Source organism: Nematostella vectensis, chromosome 15, assembly GCF_932526225.1.
Source record: "Nematostella vectensis chromosome 15, jaNemVect1.1, whole genome shotgun sequence".
Lineage (NCBI taxonomy): Eukaryota > Metazoa > Cnidaria > Anthozoa > Actiniaria > Edwardsiidae > Nematostella > Nematostella vectensis.
The window spans coordinates 3,176,402-3,202,621 of record NC_064048.1 but is presented as its reverse complement, the minus strand read 5'-3'; the positions used below and the strand labels follow the sequence as shown (position 1 = coordinate 3,202,621).

Here is a 26,220-nt window from a genome sequence, read left to right as displayed (position 1 = left end):
CCAAATTAAAGCCTTTGCCCGACAGACATAACGCTGATAAAAGTATAAATAAATTCAGCTAGAAATATTATGGAAAATATCACTTTTTGGTATCATATCTCACAAAAGAAATGATCATGATAAGTTGATGGGAGCTCTAGCTACCGTAGGTTAGCGGAATTTTTTTTTAATTTTTGGGCCCGAAGATAGCGCGAGTATGGAAAAATACACCCGAAGAGTTATCGGGGGCTTACAGGCTGTGTTTTCAGAAATGATGAATTCTGCCTCGCAGGAATGCTCCTCCTGGGGCCGGTTGCACAAAGCCTGGATAAGTCTTATCCACCGGTTAAATCCTTATCCAGCGGATAAAAGTTATCCGAGTTGCGTGATTCGGTTGCATAAAGCCCAAATAAAGGTTATCCAGCGGTTAAAGTTATCCGGATGATAGAGGTCAGATAAAATCTTATCCACTGAATAAATGTGAAGAAAAAACAAAATAGCGTCTTGCTTTCAAATTTATTGTCAGAATTTAGATTCATTTTAGGAGTTCAAATAGGAATGTATAAATCTATACATTCCTTTTTGAACTCCGGGACTATATAAATTTATACATTCCTTTTTGAACTCGGGAACTGTATAAATTTATACATTCCTTTTTTAACTCGGGGACTGTATAAAGTTATACATTCCTTTTTGAACTCCGGGACTGTATAAATTTATGCATTCCTTTTTGAACTCCGGGACTGTATAAATTTATACATTCCTATTTGAACTCCGGGACTGTATAAATTTATACATCCCTATTTGAACTCCGGGACTGTTTGGGATTTTATAAATTTATACCTTCCCTGGAACTAAAGGGTATTTTTACTCTTTTATAGACAATTGTTGTTTCGCTCCTTTTTACATGTAAAAAGGCCCAAAAAAATCCATAGTCTCCTAAAAATTTAGGACTCCCGCCAAGAAAAGCCTTAGGAACACAAAATGTGTTTAGTGTCCTTGAAATGCGGGAGTATCTTTACTTAATCGTGCTTTAGTTTTATTTTTACTGTATCTTTAGGAACTGAATTGTTGAAGGATCGAGTATGGCCATTTTGTTATGAATGGTAAGGGTCGAATATCAAATTTTTGTAAAAGTAGAGGAAATTGAAATAACTGAAGGGCTCTCAAAGGAGTAAGTTACGGACATGTGAAAAAGTAACGAAATCCATTATGTTGAAAAGGATCCAACGCTCAAATTGTGTAATATCTGTACGTCTACACAAAGGCTGTGATTGCAGAAATTGTCTAATATTGTAAATTTCAAATTCGTTACTTATAGTACAACAGAAAAATCCCTTGATTTCGGCTAAAATAGAGCTAATGTCACTCCATTTTCGCCAATTTTAAATAAAATACCCCAAACGGCAAAACGGCATGTTCTCCTGACGTGGTGTTAGAATTCGCAGCTTAATGTAACAAAAATCGCCGCTTAATGTAACACTGACGCTTAATGTAACAACAAATCAACGCTTTATGTAATAAAGCAATTAATCTTAATGTAACAAATTTTCAACGGACCTAACAATAAGTGGTGGGTTCAGATAAAGAAATTGTCCGATGCCCCGGTAAAACATCCCTAGAAGGTACCTACCTTCTTGAGGCTGGCCCTGTCACTCAAACAAGGGCAGATGTGGAAGGATCCTTAAACACGAGCGCGCTATAAAAGGGACTTGCCTTAGGCAAGCTGTCATTCGTCATTTGAGTTCACTGAGTGCAGAGCTCCGTAGAGAGAGGCCAGAAAGCTATAATAGAGCTCAAGATTGGCCGAAAACACACCTTTAAAGTAATAACAGTCTATTCATTGGCCTTACTTTTTGCTATGCTTTTTCTGGCAGTTTCAGAGGTCTGCACTCAATGAAGTCTAGCTGAATGACGACGACTTGCGCGAGAACTTGCAAAAAAGGGTGGAGCTTTTATAGCGCGCGCTCGTGTTTAACTGCACTCTGGTTGGCCTCCACTTTTGCTTCCGTGCCCTTGTGGGGAATATGCGTCATTCGCGATGCCATCACATGATCCCATCTCTAGGTGCTTATCAGCCTTACCATTACTGCTGGGAGGTACGACTTCACAGCCCGCACTGACCTGAGAATAGATCGATGCATTGTGACGAGAAAAATAAGGGAGAAACTTTGCCATCAGAAGTTGTTGTGGGGATTGAGAAGACTGGTCGGAATTCATTTCTTCCTAAAACACCGACCCTTGATGAAACAATTTTTTTTCAAACCCCAAAAAGTGCGTAAGTTATGATACCTATTCCTACAGAATTTCGCCGCGAAAATGCTTGGCTAGAAATTAAAAAATAAGACCTTGTTTGGGTTTTGAGAGTTTTGAGTAGGCCATATTTCAGACCTTTGGTCTCGTGCTACCTGGAAATTATTCAATCTTCTTACTTTGCATCGGAACAAAGAAATGGAAAAAAACTTGAAACCGAACACGGTTTGATAGGTGGGTATGTTGTGATGTATTTTTCATTCAAAGAACTGACGGACACTCTAATGCCTGGTCCACACTAGCGACATAACGACATAGGCGCGCGCACACTCATTTTTGTATGTTAAACCTACATAAGCAAACTTATGTACTTCTGTCTGTACCTCTGTCTTAATCGGAGGCCATCTGTAGAGAAGAGATAGAAAGACGAGGACGATGCAGAGGCCATGAAGCAGACCGAGGCGATGGCGAGGAACATCTTAAGGAACATCTGGCTCTGTCAAACGGGGTTAATATCATTTGTTCTCCCTGAGGTTTGATTCAGGAGAAGTCTTGATAAAAACTACACCACACAAGGTATTCTGTAAATAATGATTTAACTTCCCTTATGGCCAAAAGTACATATAAATGAGGATGTACCTCCCATGAGTACGTTTGCACCCGTAGTTTTCATGGCATGTATAACACGGTCTTCTGGTCTCGCATGCGGTGGTCACAAACGCATGCGCAATGTGAGCACTGTAGTCGACGGATAATTCGATCGCCATGACGAGGTTAATCATAGAGACACTAGTAAAGTTTACATTTGGTAAAAATAGTTAAGTCGAATGTCGACTTTTTTCTTTAGGAGATGCCTGCAGAGCCTCGTTATGGCCCACCACAGAGCCCCCAGAACATAATTTGTTAAGCACCTACCCCCCCCCCCCTCTTCTACTGTAATGTTTTGTTGTTCAGGCACATGGCTTCACACAGAGTAAGTTTCGGTGAAATCCCTAATAAATATGTTGAGTTAAAAGAGGTGGTCTATAGCTCATCACGGGATACAAAAAAAAAACCCTCATCTCAGCAAATACCAGAGGCTAGCCGCACTGGACTTCAACACATTTTACCCAACATACTAAACTTCAGCTCGACTCGCATAAACTTAATGACCTGAGCTGACCCAATCACACCCCATGCCACCAGACCACAATCACCCCACCTCACCTACCAGAACCACGCCTCGTCATACCACACCTCCTCACACCACACCACACCACACCTCACCAGACCACACCTCGTCACACAACACCTCACCACACCACACCTCGTCACACCACACCTCCTCACACCACACCTCGTCACACCACACCACACCACACCTCACCAGACCACGCCTCGTCATACCACACCTCCTCCAGACCACACCCCCTCACACTACACCTCACCACACAACACCTCGTCACACCACACCTCGTCACACCACACCACACCACACCTCACCAGACCACGCCTCGTCATACCACACCTCCTCCAGACCACACCCCCTCACACTACACCTCACCACCCCACACCTCGTCACACCACACCTCGTCACACCACACCTCACCACACCTCGTCATACCACACCTCACCACACCTCGTCATACCACACCTCACCACACAACACCACACCTCGTCATACCACACCTCACCACACCTCGTCATACCACACCTCACCACACAACACCTCGTCACACCACACCTCACCACACCTCGTCATACCACACCTCGTCACACCACACCTCGTCACACCACACCTCGTCACACCACACCACACCTCGTCACACCACACCTCACCTCGTCACACCACACCTCGTCACACCACACCTCACCACACCTCGTCATACCACACCTCGTCACACCACACCTCGTCACACCACACCTCGTCACACCACACCACACCTCGTCACACCACACCTCACCACACCACACCTTCTCACACCTTCCCTCGTCACACCACACCTCGTCACACCGCCCCTCGTCACACCACTACACAACTTACCATATCTTACCTTACTCAGTGTATACAACAACTTACCTGTTCAGTGTAACGCCCCATAGCCACATTATGGCAAAAAGCTCAAAAAACAGTGCTCCAAAGCTGAAGAAGATGATGATGCTTGCTGTTAAGCTCAACAGGAAAAGCCACGTGATCACAAAAACGGTTCCGCCTGCGATGGCCAAATTACGGATCACTTCACTTTGTATGACCACGTACTGCTCTAGGTAGATGAATGCCTGGAAACAATATCACAATACTATTTATCAGCTTATCAATAAACTCTATCTAACATGCGCTCTCTTTCGTTAAAATAATCCAATATAGAGATTAGGACAATAGCGCGAGACGCATGGCTTTACAATTATAAGTTATCTGATCTATCTAAATTTAGGAGGGGATTCGCTCGGCTTGGTGCTACTGCAATCTTTTGAACATTCGGAGAAATGAAGTAATTGCGAAAGTTGGAAGGATGTATCAACACAAATCTTGTTTACCTTTATGGGGAACTTACAAAAAATCGGGGAAGGGATTGTGATAGGCGTAACGGAGGATTACACCAGAAAATAATAGATCAAATAGCAAATAGCAAATAGTAATGCACTCTCACCATAACAATAATGCGGCGTTTTCCCGCCGTTATATACGTGATTCGAGAATGTACATAAGATTATGGTGAGGGTTTGATGGACACATGGAATTGGATATTGTCCATGACAATGCTACGATATCTTTAGATATTTGATATGAATATATAATCGCACTTTGTTATGAACATTCTTCGCTAGAAATGGATTGGCCTTCGCGATAACAGGAAGGTTTGAAATCTTTCTCTGGATTTCTGGGTCGTGGTAGCTGAGATTATCACTTATTATCATGCTCATCTGAAAGCTTTGCACGAAGTGCTGTTCTTGTAAGTTGATAAAGTCCATATTTCTATTGAAGCTTTCTCCGATCTCTAGAGCACCGAATATACTTGTTAGAAGAAGCCCTATGGAACCTATAACAACTGGTACACGTGCAGGCGAAGTCATAAGTACCCTCGTGTATGCCGCCATTGCTGTATTTGAAAGCGAATCCTGGGGATGGGCCCATGGCATATTTTTTCCTTTGGGGGGTGGTGTGAGGCAGAATGGTAGGCAGTCACGTCTATTTGATTTTATCCTCCGCACATCGAAACTGAGAAAGGCGACAAAAAATGTGATCATCATAATATAGGAGAATGTTATCGTCAGAGCAGCGTAGATACAGAAATATTTGACAGCGTTGAACTCGGTCGAAGTGCTTACGGCGAATGCTACAAGATCTGTGATAGTTGTCATGGTGATAGTGGCTCCTGATTTGGACATCACAGTTTTGACAATGTCGACGACACTGAGTTGAGGGTCTACTCGATCTAGCTCGTCTATTATGATAAACATATCGTCTACTCCTATACCTATGACCAGAAATGGTAATACCCCGACAATACTTATGAAAGGTACACCGACAAGAAGGCCAAGTCCAAGACACAAAACAATCCCGAAGCCGACGGTGAGGATGCCGGCATTTGCGAGCAACGAGTGTCCTACGAGCGAGCGGGTTTCGAAATTTCCCGAAAAGTATACATGCAAAGGTGCACATCAAAGCCATCGTGATCGAAATCAATGAAATATCAGAGCCGCTGCTCTCTGAAATCGCATCGCTTAGGCTCCGACCGGTAGATATCTGAACAGAAACGCGCGAAAGACCGCTGTACAATTTTTCGATCCTCTCAATCAAACTTTTCTCCCATGCTTTTATTTCTTCGTAATTTTTGTCTTCTGCATTCATTGGATAAGAAAGCTGCATAACGCCTGCTCTTATAAGAGTATCGGTTGACTTATCCCACTCGACGTCCTTTAAACAGTACTTGCTGTATTTATCGAGTGACGTAACTTCCGTGTGGATCCTTAGAATTTCAAGAAAGCACGACTTTGTTAGCAGATCACTACCGGTTTTGGCAGTTAAAAGAAAAGTTTCTTTTCTTTCTTGTAGTTTAAAGTATTGGTTCCCGCGGGATATATCGAGGAGTGCTTGGCTGTCTTGCGGGATGTAGAGCTTTTCTACACGGGATTCCGACCGAAAGAACGCAAAACCAGATGCGCACGCGCCGATAATTATAGTGCAGAAGGCAATTGTAAGCCAAGGGTGACGAGCGACACCGCTGCCAAGAGTACCGAAGGCTCTTTCAAAGAAATGGGGAAGAGCTGTGATACACTTTGTCATATTGGAAGTCCTGAAAGAGAATTTTAACAATGGTTTTAAAAGTGGAAAGAACAAGACTTTTGCATGTTTGTGTATTTTCGACTGTAAAATAAGCAATTTAAAATAAAAGTGAAAAGGTCAAGTGTTACTGCGATTTGGGATATTCTGCAAACTCTCGTCGATAATTTCCAACAATCGCTTCGGTCGCAAACTAACAGAATTTCATTTGGTGATTTTTGATAGGTTACATGATTGAAAGCCATTATTATACTGAACAATGAAAACGCTTGGAAGATTTTGAATGACGAAAGCCAAGTAGAAAAGTTCGCAAAGTATTGAAAACCGCAAGTAAAACAATGGATATAAAAACAAAAAAATATAAAAAAAGTTATAAAGATATAAAAAGTTGCACATTAACCGATATAACTACATTTTCTTACAACGGCTATGAATAATTTCTTTTGGTACGTGTTTGTAACGCTGGTGTCTGCAATTGGCTAGCGCATGGTACGTAGGTTATTTTTTTCTTACTTTTCTAATCAGACTTTTCTATCAACCATGTTGAAATAGAGAACACATAGGTTTGACATATCGACGAAAATTCAAACGAAATTCAATAGTCATCCCCGAGCCAAGAAAGATGTGGCTTTTAACGTACTAACTCGTTCTTCAACCTCTAAATATGAAAAGTTCTCGGCACTTTTAAAGAACAAGAATATAGAAAACATTGTTTGTATTTTTATTTATTATTTATTATGTGAATGAAACAATAGGAAAATAAGGGAAACCGAAACGTCCCTCCCTCACGTTTTTTTTATTCCGCGTATGACTTTTTTATTGCTCCCGTTGCTCGGTAAACACATGCCTTATGGTCACGTTGCAGCGCGTCTCCTTTTCGGAACAGAGAAAGCAGACAAGGTATAAAGCAGGTGGAATTTGTAAGACGATTGCTTCTCCCATTTCTAATGATCAAACGATTTGCCAGCACGATATTGCAGCCTATCCAACCAAATAAACGCTTATTGTTTTTTCTGTATTTTTTCTGTATCTGACATTATGTCAAATGCCGGCTATTCGTTTGCCTATTGAAATATTAAACAATCAGAAAGTTATAAAAGCAGACATATATTTACATTGAGAAACAAGCTTTTCATCGCTTTTGTACGTACTCTTTGTTAAGCAACCCCTGCTGGCAGTTCTCAGGAGAGACTAGTTGGAAAAAGGCGCCCATTGAATATTTATTCATACCGTCCCTTGTGTTGTCATCAAATATCAAATTTGTAAGTAAAGATAATTTAAAGGCAGTTGTCCCTTGGGCATACTATATAATTCAATTATTCAGCAATATGATTGCTTCAAGCAACGCTTACTATAAAGAAGTTTATTTGGAAAACAAATCCAGTTGGCTTTTACCTTTAGATGACAATCCATAGCAGATTGTATTAGATAACAACCTTGCAGCAAATTGTCATTTTCCAAATTGTCCTGTCAGCCAGGTTTAATATACACTCGATAACCACTGATACCGTTAACGGAACAATTTCGAGTAAATCGTAAAAGAAATTGTGTAAAATAGAAGTCCTAACGCAGTGCCAATGATATACAGATATTTTTACGCGCAAAAAGCTCCTACATCGCTATCGATAATTACACCAGCACGTATATTTAGATAACAAAAAATCGCACAGTTATAGGATATATCCAAACAATAGAGTGACTTGGAGGACTTAGCAGCCATGTGATAGGAAACAAGAGCCACAACAAAACCAAAAGAAGAGACTGTTCGAGTAAATCATACAAGAAATATGTGTTAAATTGACTAATCGCAGTAAATATGACTCAAAGATATTTTTACATACGAAAAGCTCAACAATTTTCCTATAGAATAATCGATGATTACGCCAGAAACCCATATATTCATATATCTATCATCACGAATCAACCAAAATACTGAAATAGTCGTGTTTGTTAACCAGAGTATAATATGGTTCTCTAAAAACTGGTAGTTGACTCTGCCAAATTTTCTAAGATGGAAGAGTCAAGTACAATATTCATCACCCATTCACATTCATTATAACAAAAATTAGACCGTTTCATAGAATAATCCAAACAAGCACCAAGAGAGCATAAGATAAGAGAGGGACACTGGTATTACCCCGCGCGCCATGTCGATTCCGAATCCGGCTATTTTTAGTAACCACCACCCTACCACTGCGCGTGAGCATTTTTACTCACCCTACACCCGCGCTTTGGCATTTACATCTTGTTGTTTGCCGCTGTTTTTTGACTCGAGACCGAAAAAAAACACATCCTATTTGCACAAATCTAAACCGAAAATTTCATTCTAGCATCAAGGATACGGGCAGCTGCGGTTGCAGTTGTTTATTAAGGGGATGTAGTACTTCGAGGATTGCAAGATTTCGAAAACGAGACTTCATTCAAAATCAAGAGCGGAAAACCTCGTGCTTCAAACACCGTTTTCGCTCTAACTTGCTGCTTCTTCGTGGTTTCTCAATATTCATTATCTTCCTAATGGTCAAACGAAATCTGTAAGTTAGACATTAGGTATAATATTGATTTTTGTGAATATTCCGGTGAATTGAGAAGTAATCCTAGAAAAATACATCTCATAAAACTATCCTTGTAGCGAGGGAATGCATTTTTGTGATGATCAAAGCCAGCAAGCTCAAGTATCTGAGCTTTTGTAATAGTGAGAAAATAAAGAGGGAGATATTACTGTACTTCTTTGATGTTGTTATTATTATATGTTATATTATTATGTTGGTTTTATACAAGCTGAAGTCGGGATTTGAATCAAACGCGGTATCACGGCCATTTTATCGCTCGTCGGTTTTTTTTTTCTTCTTCACTTGACTTCGCCGCTCAGACAAACAAAAACGTCAAACTATTCAGGGATAAAAGGCTCACTATTTTTGTTTAATAAGGACTTTTTATAAGAACGTTTAGATTTCACTAAATTCTAATAACACTTTAGAATATTCCGAGGCTCAAAAAGCAGCAAAACAGAGTGATAAGGAATGTAGAATCTGAAATACTTATTGTTATTTATCATTCGTCTTTTTGATGCTTTGTTGATACCATAATCTTATATACAATAGCCTTTGTTTATATTAAGGCTGCAATAACAATGAAATTTATTAAGAACATCCATTTTTCAGCCTTAAAAGTCTTAGCCTCAAATAAAAGTTCTGACTGTTGTATATACGAACTAGACTCTCAGCATATGAACCATTTCACCACGAATAATTGGCTACTTTTTATTTTTTCACTTGGATACAGCAAAACATGATTTTTTTTACTTTAGTTTTTACCTTAAATACAAAAAGCCCAAATTGTCTTGTTCGTGGGCAGACCCTGAAGAAGTCTTATTAAAGACGAAAATTTGGCAGAGCCGAATTTCAGTTTTTGGTGTATTGTATTCATTCTTCTGGTTCACGAACACAACTATTTGGGCTTTTTGTATCTATTAGCGGTTTTTACCTTGGTGTTCTTCACGAAAACAAGCTTAGAGAACCAAAATATAGTCATATCTTGCAAAAAAAAGAATAGAATAGAGCCAAACACACCAGAGAGACCCCATACATCATGCTTGTTAGTGGCCTTGGAAATAATTCAGTATATAATAATTAAGTATATATTTCTACCACAGGGAGATCCCGAATATTGGCTAGGAGCTCGGTGTCTTTCATATGGATTATTTTTTGAAGGTCTGCATTTGTTAGCATTTCAAGTGAATGGAAATGCAGGACATTACTTGCTAGAAGACAATTGCTAAACGGTAGCAAAGATTAGGAGACCTACAATCTTTTTATTTGTTTGCTATTTAGACCGGGTCCTTGGAAATTTCATGCAAACATGTTAAAACGCGATCTTAAATGTCAATCATTAAAAATCTTTTTATGGTCCTTGGATGTCTGGAAGTCACAGGAAATGATTTGGGCGTGTTCTTAACTTTCTTGTTTTTAATTAAAAAGTTCCATTAAAAAAGTCAAGTGTTATCATACATGCAAAATAGAAAGATGCAATATCAGCTGCCAAAAAAGTCTCCCCATTTTCATAAAACAAAAGGACGAAAAATTAAAATTATATCTGAGATATAATAAATGTCAGGCGGATCTAAAGTATTTCTCATCTTCAACTGTTCAAGTATTTTCTGAGGTGAGGATATGCTCTACAAAGGCATACCATATTCTAGAATACCATATTCTATTTATAGTTCTATTTCCCATATATTTTTATGCTCTTAAATTTTCCGGCTAGTGTGTCACCGCACGAAGGTTCATAACCGCTTAGTTCTTCTATTTATATATAAAAAACAATGTCAGTATTTCGTATAGCCAAGAGACAGGTGAAAAAGAAGTTTTGGCTTTCAAAACATGAAAACGAATATAGTTTAACATGTTCTACTATGTTCTACTTTGTGATAGGGTCATGACACATTTGTAATATTGCGCCCACATTTGTAATAAAGCCGTGTCACGGAAAATCACAAAAAGTACATTCAGCACTCTTACAGTTATAACCACTTTTTTCATTTTATTTTTAGATTTGAGATAACGGTTACTAATAAGTGGAACACAGCATACCTCGGCCCAGTCTACTGGTTCATGATCGCGGAGGGCGTCATTATACTTTTGGCCAACATCCTCACCCTTATGACATTCGCCAGCAATAAACCCTTGCGCAAGCGCAGTGCTTACTTGCTTATAAGCGTTGCAGTAGCGGACTCCATGATTGGAGCAACAGCGATATCCACCTATACCTTGGTTTTGTTGGGTAGACACAGAGGTACTTTCAAAGCCACTATGGATTTCCTATGGATGTGCGTCTCTGCTGGTTCAATAAATGGACTAGTATTGATCGCCCTTGAAAGATGGCATGCTATAAATAGACCATTACGTCATCGTCGGATCACAGCGAAAGAAATCGATAAGTGTGCTTTTTTCTTGGTTTTCAAATAAGGAAGTATCGATTGCAAGTCTAGAGATGGGACATGTCAATCACGCTATTAAAAACAATTGACAAGCACCACGTGCTCATCACGTGATCAATGCAGACCCCGATTATCCACGAACATGGGACATGTCTATCACGCGGTTGAAAACAATTGACACGCACCACGTGCTCATCACGTGATCAATGCAGACCTACATTATCGACGAACATGGGACATGTCTATCACGCTGTTGAAAACAATTGACACGCACCATGTGATCAATGCAGACCTCGATTATCCACGAACATGGGACATGTCTATCACGCGGTTGAAAACAATTGACACGCACCATGTGATCAATGCAGACCTCGATTATCCACGAACATAGGACATGTCTATCACGCTGTTGAAAACAATTGACACGCACCATGTGATCAATGCAGACCTCGGTTATCCACGAACATGGGACATGTCTATCACGCTGTTGAAAACAATTGACACGCACCATGTGATCAATGCAGACCTCCATTATCGACGAACATGGGACATGTCTATCACGCTGTTGAAAACAATTGACACGACGTTTTCAGTGCAAAGCTCCTTCGACAGTATTTTAGAGACTGGTACTGCAGCTTTGTTTCCTCATCATATATATTTCCTCATGGTATACAGTCACATGTATATAACTACCTGTACATAGCACAGTTACTGATAATAAATATTCACAGATACAATGTATTGTATTCATGTAAATAGCTTTTTAAGGCGAGAACTCGAGCTTGTCGGGCGTAACCTCGCGACGGGTTTTAAGATGTCGCCTTCAAATTTTCGGTATCCGATAGATAATTATGCCATGTCATAAAGTGTGTGAGGAATTGTCGATTTTCGACTGAAGATCGCTTTTATAGCACTTTTCGTGTCCAAATTTCGCCAGAAATGAGAGTTCCAACTTTGATTTGTGATATTTTGTTGACAGTGTCAACAAAAAGTCCTCACACACTTTGGTAGATCATATATCTGTTATTGAGATGCAATTACGTGCAAGTGAGGCCTCAAAACTTAAACACGGAATTAGCTATTGCAAAAATAAAACTTGCAGGAGATTATTCAATCTTTTATTTGATATATAGTTTGTACATGTAGTGTAGTGTTTTTTTTTCGAGAACGCGTCGTTTTCCTTTACCGAGACCTTAATATACAATTTTATTTATTTTCATTTTTTTAATAAGGTTTCTGAGGTGTAGACAAGCTATAAATCAACATACCTTGAAAAGGTATATTAAGAAAGAGCAGTTGTGGCTGACGTTTTGATTGTTAGCCCTTAGTCGGAGCAACATGAAGTTGCGTTGTTTTCTTTTATAAGCTTTACATATCAATCAATGTAGTGTAAAATTTGTCGTTTTTCTAGTTCGCTTGGTCAATTCCTTATTAGGGCATTACATTGGAAGTCTGCTTCAATTATTTTTTGCACTTTTGTGTCGCCCTAGAACTGTGTACGTCGAGAATTTTCTAGTAAACTTGCAGTAATTTCTGTTTATTACTAGATTATACAGGCCGACATTTTTAAATTAGCTCCAACCCCGTTTTTAAAACATTGTTTTCCCGCGCGCTTGCCTCAGGCTCTTTCAGATCATTTAGAAAAACGACAGCCATATTGATTAATATAAGTATTTTCACTTAAGGCGACATCGATTACTTCATATTAAGCAATGCTTTACACATGCATGCCATCTTTATTCAAGGGGTTTCAGGGTAGTCCTAGCCGCTTTCAGCGTAGTTCCAGGTTGTTTTAGATGATTCCCGATTTTAGATTTACTGGTAAGAGTTCAGCTTATAAGTACAAGTGAAGCTGAATGATGAACCCGTAAAGAAAGTGGTCCTTTTTAAGCATTATCATCCATCACACGAGAAGACCAAAACAACAAGATAGCAACACTAGCTTGTCTTATGTATGCCGAGTACGCAGAATGCTTGATAGCTCAAGCAGGCAATTGAGTGCTTTGCCGCTTCAATTATTATATTGCCCCCAGGAAAATAGATTTAAAATCATGTTGTTCGAAAACTATAGTTTTATATCTATCATATGCTTACTTTTCAATCTATCATATGCTTACTGCTCACTGAGAATGTAAGGCAGACATGCTAAAACGTGTTGTCTTAAAGGCCGCCAGTATGTTACATGAGATTTGGTTTAAATAGCTTTATTAGACAACATAAAATGCCCAATGGGGTCATACGTTAACGGGCACGAGGTCCATGCAGGACGGATCCCAAATAAACAAATTGGAAAAAAAAATGAATATAAAAACTAATTGTGGTGGCAGCCGCAGTTCCGTGCGATGGACCATGTACAGACAAGATTTTCAGGTGTATAGCAACATTCCGATTATTTTGGTTTCATGTTTCTTTTTAGATGATACGTAATAAAGACGGCTACACCTGTCCTTGCTGGAGGTAAGGACGAAAGTAAAGGCTTAATATCATTTGAAACTGTATTGTGTATTGTTGTTGACCTCGATAAATTCCTGCTTGTTAAAAAGAGTCAATGACACAGTCGCTAGAACTTTCAAGTATCAATCAAAAGGATAAGAGAAAAAAGTCCGTTACTCAATTTAGGTTCCCTAAGGCATTCTGGTAAGGTAGGAAGTGAATTCTATTAATAGCCAAAGGTAATTCTATCATATCCAGTCATAAGTCTACCATATCAAACTAAGCGTTAGAATAGATACTCATTTCATAGATATGGAGCTGCCTTTTGAAGTTTTGGCAGATAACTACAAGCATCTAAGACAGTTTAAAATCGCAAGACGGAAAGTGGTCCCTTCAGAAGAATTCCCAGGGTTTTTCACGCCAATCCTGGACTCGAATTGTAGGTCTGATCACCTGAAGAAAATAAAACTATCAAATAATGACGTCACTGAAGCTGGTTTTATGAGTTTATTTACCAACTGTGTCCAGTGCGAGTCAGTTCAACTATCACACTGCCATTGATGATGCCAGCCTTGCCTTGAAACCTGTTAAAAAGTTGATTTTTGGAAATGTAACTCAAACACACCGGAGGGTCTATGCAACTTCTTCAGTGATGGATGTATCTCCTGTTTGGCACAGTACTGCAATTTGTAAGAGAAGTTGTTGGGGGGGGGGGGGGGGGTGAGGCACGTGCCCCCAGTGCCCCAACCCCCTGCTAAATCCCTGACGTAAAAAAAAGAGACAAGACCAATGACCATGGCATAACAATCGAAACAGGCTGCTCTACTAATCCCGATGCACCAGGAGATTTGTTCAAAATCTAAACCCTTTAGATCTATTGATGGAATTTGAAAAAGTTATTCTTCTGATCAGGATAAAAACTGATCAGACTGATCAGGATAATAAAAAAACAAGTTAAATGTTCGATTTCCCGCTACTCCACCTACCATGGCTATCTACTTGCACTTTAATTACCTCTAGTGTCCATAGGTTAGTTGTACAAAATAAAATAAAAATACAGGCTTGTTACAAAACATCTCGTTTATTATTCATCGTTTTAAAACAAACTTGAGCTTTATTCTTCAAAGTGCTGGCCGACTTCACCTGTGGGCTGTAGAAATAAACAGTCCAATTTCAGTAAAATAATTACGTAAATTAGAGTGATTGATATCTAAAAATGGTTATATTTTCCTTTGTTTGTTGACAGTTCTTACCTTTTTGACAGTTCTTACTTTTGCGCTGTCTTGAAATTACAAGCGAAAGTACCCTATAAAATCCAAGTTTACATGAGAGTCAAAACTAAGCCTTGGAAGGGACATTTGCCTCAGGACTTGAGAAAACATGTCATTGACTAATAACTATCCCGTGATGTATTATAACTCCCTTTTTCAGCAATTGACATTGACAAGCCCATGCTGCTAATGTCGGCTTTTGATTCAATAAACATTTAAACTTCTTTAGCCAATACACCCTTTATAACAAATTCTAGCTGAAGCCTTATTTCTAGCTAGTCTCCATTACAGCCGTCCAGTTTGAGCGCTTTCGCGACTGACAAACGCGGCAACGGCTGCAAAGGAGACTGAATTCCACGTTGGAATTTGGAAAAGTCTTTTGTCTTACACGAATTAAAGTGTTGAACCCAATAATGACGCCAAAGTATTAATCCCAAAACATTACAGACGACAAAAAATCGAACACTAAAATATTATCCCCTCCGCCCTCCCCATTTCTGCCATGTTTATAGCTGAGTGCCAACCCCCCCCCCCTCCCCCCCGAGAAGGTATAAGAAGAGGGATTGGGTCACGCAGTACTTACTACAACAGACATCCCCAAAGGTATCACAATAAGCATCCACGGTATGAAAACCATTTCCCAAATCGCAGTAGGGAGGGGACTTGCACTCTCCTAATACATCACTGCATTTTGTAAACCTTTTGGGACGGACTAGAAATAAAAAAGTATCAAACAAAACAATACCAAATGCTACACTCAATGCCATATCGTCGTCGTCGTCGTCGGCGTCGTCGTCATCATCATCATCATCATCACCATCAGCATTATCATCATTATAATTATTACCATCATCATTATACCTGATAGTGACGTGCAAAATATTTATTACCTGCCTCTTCCAAGGCCTCCACGCGACGCCTCAGTTCCAAATAGCTTGGCTTGGCTTGCACCATGCAGACCACCAGGGCCAAAACAACCATAGCTTTCACGAACATCTTTGCCACTGAAGAGACAACCATTTATGAAAATTCAATTACATGGGTATTTGTCCGTAAGAAATCGATTATTATTATTATTATTATTATTATTATTATTATTATTATTATTATTATTATTATTATTATTATTATTATTATTATTATTATTATTATTATTATTATTATTGTTATTATTATTATTATTATTAAACAAGCGCTCCGGGTTCAATCCCCAGTCGAGTCCTTTTTTTATTTTTATTTTCTTCGAAACTCCAGTTCTAATTTTCTTTATTCTTTTTTTCCAAGAGATTAAAATAAACTTTTGACATTTTGTAGAAGAAAAAGCAATCTTTATATGTTTTTCGAGAATAAAACAAGATGGCGAACATTTCCGCGAGAGAAAAACACGTTAGTTTTGAACATTTTACAACAATTGTGAAATTTTTCTCACTCAAACCATTGATATTACCATTCCTAACAACTTAGCGCATGGGATTTTTGATTTTTGAAAAAATAAAAGTTACCAAATATGTGGTTTTCGAACATAGACATTCGCCATTTCTCGCGGTATCAAAATTTCGCAAATCCGATGCGTGAAGTTTAAGAAAATAGTGATGTTAAAATATTTTATGCAAAAAAATTATGGTAGATTCATAAAGAAGCTTCTCCGACACTTTTTTTTGTGCTGGGTCACGTGACCATGGGAGGGGTCAGATGACGTCATCATTTGTGTAATTAATGTCTTAAACACTTATGTTGAAAGTTCCAAGAGATTTGACAAAAAACAGAAACTTTAATAAAACAAACTAATTTCCCTAGCAACGGACTCAAAAGATAGTACCATATTCCCTTAACATACGAAATGATCAAATGCGCTTCACATGTGACTGACTTTACTCATCAATGTGTAGATACGGACTGCTCCTCGCAGTTTACAATCATGAGTGAGTTAGTGTGTAAGCATTGTCACTAAAGATGGTACCACGGGCCAGCGTTCCCGGAGGTCCTTTTACGTCCCCCAATACAGGTTAATGATGTGCCGTGTAAGACGCGACCTCCGGCTAAACGTCCTTATCCATAAAGACGAGGGATGCACAGTTCTTAATGTAGAAAGCCAGGTTTATTACACCTCTAAAAAAATTCCCAAGTTGATCTGAACGGGTTCGAACCCTGGCCCTTTTGCTTGACAAGCGAAGCTCGTACCACTGAGCTATAGCGCCACTGTCTTATTCTGAAAAGGTTTCGAGCGGTAAATGTATCCTATAAGCTGTGCTGTAATGTTTAAATTGCACTAAAATATTCGAACACTCAGCACAAAACGTTTTTACTGATATGTACTTTCTTAACAAACAAGCTCAGTAGATTGAAGCTAGCTTAAAAACCTTCCCGTAGCTCGTGGCCAGATACTATTCGCCGAAATTAATGAGAAAGCTGTAATGAACACAGGGGAGGTAGTGAATCCCGTTAAAACTAGAAAATTACTGGATAAAACCTCATGAATTAAATATTATTCTCAGAGCTGACAAATGTGTGCACTTACCTATTTTCTATCTTGCGTTTGGATCTCGGGGTTCTGTGTGTTGAGGAAGAATGTCAAAGTCTTCTTATGTAGGGGCTTTTATATGCACGCAAAGCTGAAAGTTTCTATTAGTCATGCTGCAGTGAAGACAAGTGAAACATGACACAAAACAAATTAAGCAAACAGTCAAAGATTCTGGAAAACGTTTTTGCGTGGAAACCTTTGTCAATCTGTAATAAGTAAGAGTTAATTACCTCGAGCCTTCGGCAATAAGCGTATACATCCCTCGGCCTGCGACCTTGAGATGTATATCGCTTATTGCCTCGGCTATCGGTAATTAACACTTACTTATTCATGCAGGCTATACATGTATCATTTGAATAAATGGAAAACGAATGGGCTGCCTCCGCCGTTAGGTAGTGCCTAAATCTATATATTATTTTCTGGAATGTAGTGGTGTGACTAAAACACAGTATGCACGTGCATCAAGTTTCCTAAGTCCAAGAAACGGCATCTCATAGACTTGGGTTGTGGTGAAGTGATTGGAGACTGATATATAATTTAGCTGTTCATGCTAAAGTTAACGAAGCTTGTCCCTAATCGTCTTGTTTATACATTAGTTAACTTATTTCAAAAAGTCCTATTCTTCTAAAGCAATTGTGCATGTACTGCTACCAAGTATTATTTTTTCTTATGCAAATTTTTTTTAGCAAATGAGATGGGGGAGGAAAGGATCAAGTATGCATAACAATCATTTTAATTCTCCAATGTTCAACCATAAGGTTGCACAAAAGTGAAGGACCAGCTAGTTATTGCATATGTATATCTAATACACTACATATATGAAATGATAATGTGTTGCTTGGGAAGCACGACGAAGTAAGATCAGAATTACGCTTTCTCAGACTTTGAAAGAAAATAACTTGACATAAACAAAGCTAAAGGTAATCGGTGTTCTTCAAACATTGTGATGACAGCTATGCCTAAAAAATAACATGAATCAATTGCGAAGTTTGCAAGGCCAGCAAGGATTTATCAAAAAAGGCTAAAAAAACTGCAAAAATCGCTCTTAGAATAAGTCTCCTATGGGGAATTGAAATTGAGCTGTTCAGCCAAAACAATTGTAGCCCGCCACAATGCATCTGCTCTGTTAGCTTAATTGTGTAGTAAGTCCTAAAATTTAAAACTTAGCTTAATAGTACCACTTGAAACTTAAAAAAACTCAAGTACACATTAGAAGTTTAAAAAAATAGAAATGTTTACCCGCTGATAGCGTTTTTTTTTACTTTTTAAAAATAGAAATGTTCACTGACTTCCTTATTTGCCTTGAGGGTATTAATCAAGCAGCTTTCCACTGCAAGACTTAATTACTATGCATCACTTGACAAACCACAAAGAATATTCTCTGGGGTACTCTATTGAATGTGCCTGGGTTTTAGTTGTAATTGCGTTTACCCATAAGTAGGGAAGTCAAGTACTGAATTCTCGGGTAAGATCATTGTTTTTTATATAACTTTTCTGAAATCTTTCCAACCAGGCTAGGAGGTATATTTTGCAGTTCTTATTTTATTTTAAACGTTCACAATATGTTTCTTCGTGATTTCCTGCAGAACCCTAATAGTATAATTTATTGACCTTTTAATGCTTATTCAATTTTTTTCCGACTTGTTGAAAAATGCATGAAAAGTTCGCTCATCTGTGACTGTGAGCTCTTTTTCTATTGCAGTGAATTGTTGAGAAGTATACTGCATTCCTCAAAAAGCTAATCCTTTTTGTATAGAGCCAGACAAATTCTTTACTCCATTTCGATGCTAAAAATGTAAATCGCCTAGAATTTCGCCAACTAACTCCACACATAGCTACCGCCTTTATGTTTGTGTGCCAGGTGCAAAAAAAAAAAAAAAAAAAACCCGGCAAAATTCAAATTGTAAGGTTGTGTTAGCTTATATTTAATTGATATTTTGCAAAGAGGTTCCTTGAGTAATATAAAACAAAATAAGCTTTAGTATTTTTGGTAGATGATTCGTTTTTGAGATATGATTGACGAAGTTGCCATAAAACATGAAAAAGTAGCAATTTCGCCCAAATTGGGCAATTTCAGAGTGGCATGCACATTAAGCTTTTGAACTAGATAGGCTCTAAAGTCTTTGTTCTAAATTCAACGGAAACAACTCTATCGTATAAACAGATCCTTTTCACTTTCTTTTACTATTGTTTTTTTTTCTCATCATGTGCGATTAACATGTCTCCTATTGAGTAAGAAAGCAATAAACTACAGCAACCAGTCAATCTTTCTCATGCTCATTGTATTGCGCCGTTGTGTAGAAATAAAGTTGAGTTCAACTAAAGTAACCCAAAAAAAACGCCCGCTCGCCTTAAAGAATCATTCACAGCAATGAAGCATGCTTTGTGTGTTTGAACTGATGTTTATTTTTTATTAAGACGTGGTGGTGGTGGTGGGGGCTCGAGAAATTTCGAGGCTTAGAGGAGGGGTGCGTCGAAAGTGTATGGGTTTCAAAAGGAGGGGCACTGATTTCTTTGGGTATTCTTTCTTCTATATAATTTGACCAGACTGCTCGGTTCAACATTCTTCTGTTTTGAAGAAGATCCCGATTGCGTTTGAGGCAATTTGTGCTTTTTTGAAGAGCTGCTGGACTGAGTTTGTGCATTTTTAAAGAATCTCTTGACCGCGTTTGAAGCAACAGATGTTTGTTGAAGCGCTTGACTATACGTAGCAGAGACTGGTTCTATTTGAAGTAATGCAGTAATGCATAGAATATGTTTTCAATTTCGAAAGAGACGCCTCGCCACAAATTCGGCCGTCGCTGAGTCTCATGCATGCCGTGTGCTTGACTTGGACAAAAGGGAGCGTACGACATCCCGCGTGCCTTTTGTTTTATTGCTATGGCTGAGTAGGCTTCCTATCATTTATGCATCATGACATGCGTACGCCAGCACAATTTAAACGGCATGTAAAAATAGCATTCAGTTCTGTGTTCCAACCGTTTTGTGTGTACCTTGGTATGTATGTGAACGTAAAAAAAGGAGACAAGACCAATCGGGCGTGACAACCAAAACAGGCTGCTCTACTGATCCCGATGCACCAGCAGATTTGTCCAAAATCTAAACCCTTTATACCTCTTGCTGGAACTTGTAAAAGTTATTCTTCTGATCAGGATAACAAAACACTGTTCAGGCTTAACAGGATAATAAAAAACAATTCGATTTTCCGCTACCCAACCTACCATAACTACCTACTTGCACGTTAATTGCCAAGAGTTTAGTTGTACAAAATAGAAAACAACTTGAAGGCTGTTTACAAAACATCTCGTTTATTATTTATCGTTAAAAACAACGACTTGAGCTGTTTTTCTTTAAATTGATGGCCGACTTCACCAGGCTGTGGAAATAAACAGTCCAATTCAGCAATATAATAACGCAAATTAGTTATAGTGATTGATATCTTATAGCTTATGTTTTCCCTTGTTTGTTGACATTTTTTACTTTTTACCTTTGCGCCGTCTTAAAATTACACGCGAAAGTACTAAAAAAATTCCAAGCTTACACGAGAGTCAAAAGAGACCTTTTGAAGGGGCATTTGTCTCAGGACTTGAGAGATGTCGCTGACTTGGAACCACTGTACGTGATGTAATTAAGGCCTAGGACAAACACCGTCTTTTCATGTGCAGTTCCAAATGCAGTAGATGTTGTTACAAGCCCATGTTGCTAATGTCGGCTTTTGATTCAATAAACATTTAAACTTCTTTAGCCATTACACCCTTTATAACAAATTCTAGCTGAAGCCTTTGAGCGCTTTCGCGACTGACAAACGCGGCAACGGCTGCAAAGGAGACTGAATTCCACGTTGGAATTTGGAAAAGTCTTTTGTCTTACACGAATTAAAGTGTTGAACCCGATAATGCCGCCAAAGTATTAATCCCAAAACATTACAGACGACAAAAAATCGAACCCTAAAATATTATCCCCCCCGCCCTCCCTATTTCTGCCATGTTTATAGCTGAGTGCCACCCCCCTCCCCCCCCCCCCCCCCCGAGAAGGTATAAGAAGAGGGATTGGGTCACGCAGTACCTACTACAACAGACATCCTCAAAGGTATCACAATAAGCATCCACGGTATGAAAACCTTTTCGCGAATCGCAGTTGAGAGGGGACTTGCACTCTCCTACTACATCACGACTGCATTTTGTAAACCTTTTGGGACGGACTAGAAATAAAAAAGTATCAAACAAAACAATACCAACTGCTACCCTCGATGCCATATCGTCGTCGTGGTCGTCGCCGTCGTCGAAATCAGCATCATCACCATCAGCATTATCATCATTATAATTATTACCATCATTATTATACTTGATATTGACGTGCAAAATATTTATTACCTGCCTCTTCCAAGGCCTCCACGCGACGCCTCAGTTCCAAATAGCTTGGCTTGGCTTGCACCATGCAGACCACCAGGGCCAAAACAACCATAGCTTTCACGAACATCTTTGCCACTGAAGAAACAACCATTTATGAAAATTCAATTACATGGGTATTTGTCCGTAAGAAATCGATTGGTGGAAAAAATGTGATGTTTTAATGGAGAAAATGTTTATGATACAAGAGCAATAGTTTTTACTTGTAATGTAACATAATGTTATGTTTGGCATTTGTATAGTGCTTTTAAAGGGCCTATGGTACTATCTCGTTGCTACGAAACTCTGTTGCTACGAAAGGGAAAAGCGCTACATTCGGTTAAATAGACTAAAATTGCCGCGCGTCTTCCAACTTGGTTCCGTGGCCCAATTTTTAGCACATTTGACTCGTAATGTGAATGTATTAGCGCCGGACATGGCATTATTATTATTATTATTATTATTATTAAACAAGCGCTCCGGGTTCAATCCCCAGTCGAGTCCTTTATTTTTATTTTCTTCGAAACTCCAGTTCTAATTTTCTTTATTCTTTTTTTCCAAGAGATTAAAATAAACTTTTGACATTTTGTAGAAGAAAAGGCAATTTTTATATGTTTTTCGAGAATAAAACAAGATGGCGAACATTTCCGCGAGAGAAAAACACGTTAATTTTGAACATTTTACAACAATTGTGAAATTTTTCTCGCTCGAACCATTGATATTACCATTCCTAACAACTTAGCGCATGGGATTTTTGATTTTTGAAAAAATAAAAGTTACCAAATATGTGGTTTTCGAACATAGACATTCGCCATTTCTCGCGGTATCAAAATTTCGCAAATCCGATGCGTGAAGTTTAAGAAAATAGTGATGTTAAAATATTTTATGCAAAAAAATTATGGTAGATTCATAAAGAAGCTTCTCCGACACTTTTTTTATGTGCTGGGTCACGTGACCATGGGAGGGGTCAGATGACGTCATCATTTGTGTAATTAATGTCTTAAACACTTATGTTGAAAGTTCCAAGAGATTTGACAAAAAACAGAAACTTTTATAAAACAAACTAATTTCCCTAGCAACGGACTCAAAAGATAGTACCATATTCCCTTAACATACGAAATGATTAAATGCGCTTCACATGTGACTGACTTTACTCATCAATGTGTAGATACGGACTGCTCCTCGCAGTTTACAATCATTAGTGAGTTAGTGTGTAAGCATTGTCACTAAAGATGGTACCACGGGCCAGCGTCCCCAGAGGTCCTTTTACGTCCCCCAATACAGGTTAATGATGTGCCGTGTAAGACGCGACCTCCGGCTAAACGTCCTTATCCATAAAGACGAGGGATGCACAGTTCTTAATGTAGAAAGCCAGGTATATTACACCTCTAAAAAAAATTGCCAAGTTGATCTGAACGGGTTCGAACCCTGGCCCTTTTGCTTGACAAGCGAAGCTCGTACCACTGAGCTATAGCGCCACTGTCTTATTCTGAAAAGGTTTCGAGCGGTAAATGTATCCTATAAGCCGTGCTGTAATGTTTAATATGCACTAAAAATATTCGAACACTCAGCACAAAACGTTTTTACTGATATGTACTTTCTTAACAAATAAGCTCAGTAGATTGAAGCTAGCTTAAAAACCTTCCCGTAGCTCGTGGCCAGATACTATTCGCCGAAATTAATGAGAAAGCAGTAATGAACACAGGGGAGGTAGTGAATCCCGTTAAAACTAGAAAATTACTGGATAAAACCTCATGAATTAAATATTATTCTCAGAGCTGACAAATTTGTGCACTTACCTATTTTCTATCTTGCGTTTGGATCTTGGGGTTCTGTGTGTTGAGGCAGAATGTCAAAGTCTTCTTATGTAGGGGCTTATATATGCACGCAAAGCTGAAAGTTTCTATTAGTCATGCTGCAGTGAAGACAAGTGAAACATGACACAAAACAAATTAAGCAAACAGTCAAAGATTCTGGAAAACGTTTTTGCATGGAAACCTTTGTCAATCTGTAATAAGTAAGAGTTAATTACCTCGAGCCTTCGGCAATAAGCGTATACATCCCTCGGCCTGCGACCTTGAGATGTATATCGCTTATTGCCTCGGCTATCGGTAATTAACACTTACATATTCATGCAGGCTATACATTTATCATTTGAATAAATGGAAAACGAATGGGCTGCCTCCGCCGTTAGGTAGTGCCTAAATCTATATATTATTTTCTGGAATGTAGTGGTGTGACTAAAACACAGTATGCATGTGCATCAAGTTTCCTAAGTCCAAGAAACAGCATCTCATAGACTTGGGTTGTGGTGAAGTGATTGGAGACTGATATATAATTTAGCTGTTCATGCTAAAGTTAACGAAGCTTGTCCCTAATCGTCTTGTTTATACATTAGTTAACTTATTTCAAAAAGTCCTATTTTTCTAAAGCAATTGTGCATGTTCTGCTACCAAGTATTATTTTTTCTTATGCAAATTTTTTTTAGCAAATGAGATGGGGGAGGAAAGGATCAAGTATGCATAACAATCATTTTAATTCTCCAATGTTCAACCATAAGGTTGCACAAAAGTGAAGGACCAGCTAGTTATTGCATATGCATATCTAATACACTACATATATGAAATGATAATGTGTTGTTTGGGAAGCACGACGAAGTAAGATCAGAATTACGCTTTCTCAGACTTTGAAAGAAAATAACTTGACATAAACAAAGCTAAAGGTAATCGGTGTTCTTCAAACATTGTGATGACAGCTATGCCTAAAAAATAACATGAATCAATTGCGAAGTTTGCAAGGCCAGCAAGAATTTATCAAAAAAGGCTAAAAAAACTGCAAAAATCGCTCTTAGAATAAGTCTCCTATGGGGAATTGAAATTGAGCTGTTCAGCCAAAACAATTGTAGCCCGAAACAATGCATCTGCTCTGTTAGCTTAATTGTGTAGTAAGTCCTAAAATTTAAAACTTAGCTTAATAGTACCACTTGAAACTTAAAAAAACTCAAGTACACATTAGAAGTTTAAAAAAATAGAAATGTTTACCCGCTGATAGCGTTTTTTTACTTTTTAAAAATAGAAATGTTCACTGACTTACCTTATTTGCCTTGAGGGTATTAATCAAGCAGCTTTTCACTGCAAGACTTAATTACTATGCATCACTTGACAAACCACAAAGAATATTCTCTGGGGTACTCTATTGAATGTGCCTGGGTTTTAGTTGTAATTGCGTTTACCCATAAGTAGGGAAGTCAAGTACTGAATTCTCGGGTAAGATCATTGTTTTTTATATAACTTTTCTGAAATCTCTCCAACCAGGCTAGGAGGTATATTTTGCAGTGCTTATTTTATCTTAAACGTTCACAATATGTTTCTTCGTGATTTCCTGCAGAACCCTAATAGTATAATTTATTGACCTTTTAATGCTTATTCAATTTTTTTTTCCGACTTGTTGAAAAATGCATGAAAAGTTCGCTCATCTGTGACTGTGAGCTCTTTTTCTATTGCAGTGAATTGTTGAGAAGTATACTGCATTCCTCAAAAAGCTAATCCTTTTTGTATAGAGCCAGACAAATTCTTTACTCCATTTCGATGCTAAAAATGTAAATCGCCTAGAATTTCGCCAACTAACTCCACACATAGCTACCGCCTTTATGTTTGTGTGCCAGGTGCAAAAAAAAAAAAAACCCGGCAAAATTCAAATTGTAAGGTTGTGTTAGCTTATATTTAATTGATATTTGGCAAAGAGGTTCCTTGAGTAATATAAAACAAAATAAGCTTTAGTATTTTTGGTAGATTATTCGTTTTTGAGATATGATTGACGAAGTTGCCATAAAACATGAAAAAGTAGCAATTTCGCCCAAATTGGGCAATTTCAGAGTGGCATGCACATTAAGCTTTTGAACTAGATAGGCTCTAAAGTCTTTGTTCTAAATTCAACGGAAACAACTCTATCGTATAAACAGATCCTTTTCACTTTCTTTTACTATTGTTTTTTTTTATCATCATGTGAGATTAACACCTCTCCTATTGAGTAAGAAAGCAATAAACTACAGCAACCAGTCAATCTTTCTCATGCTCATTGTATTGCGCCGTTGTGTAGAAATAAAGTTGAGTTCAACTAAAGTAACCCCAAAAAAACGCCCGCTCGCCTTAAAGAATCATTCACACCAATGAAGC

The 26,220-nt window shown here is 38.4% G+C and overlaps 1 protein-coding gene and 1 long non-coding RNA gene across 2 annotated transcripts; both read right to left on the bottom strand.

Moving 5' to 3' along the window:
• Positions 1–1,953: 1,953 nt before the first annotated feature.
• Positions 1,954–6,499, bottom strand: LOC5510831 (patched domain-containing protein 3). Its single transcript, XM_048723069.1, is given in 8 exon segments — positions 1,954–2,103; positions 2,616–2,695; positions 2,698–2,726; positions 2,799–2,927; positions 2,929–3,021; positions 4,292–4,491; positions 5,017–5,829; positions 5,831–6,499. Coding segments are annotated over 8 exon segments (2,163 nt in total).
• Positions 6,500–14,930: 8,431 nt separating this feature from the next.
• Positions 14,931–17,789, bottom strand: LOC116617375. Its single transcript, XR_007306829.1, has 5 exons — positions 17,655–17,789; positions 16,027–16,140; positions 15,720–15,848; positions 15,119–15,171; positions 14,931–15,015 (listed from the first exon to the last, which is right to left on the bottom strand). It is a non-coding gene; the product is annotated as an uncharacterized LOC116617375 (long non-coding RNA).
• Between the last annotated feature and the right edge of the window lie 8,431 nt (positions 17,790–26,220).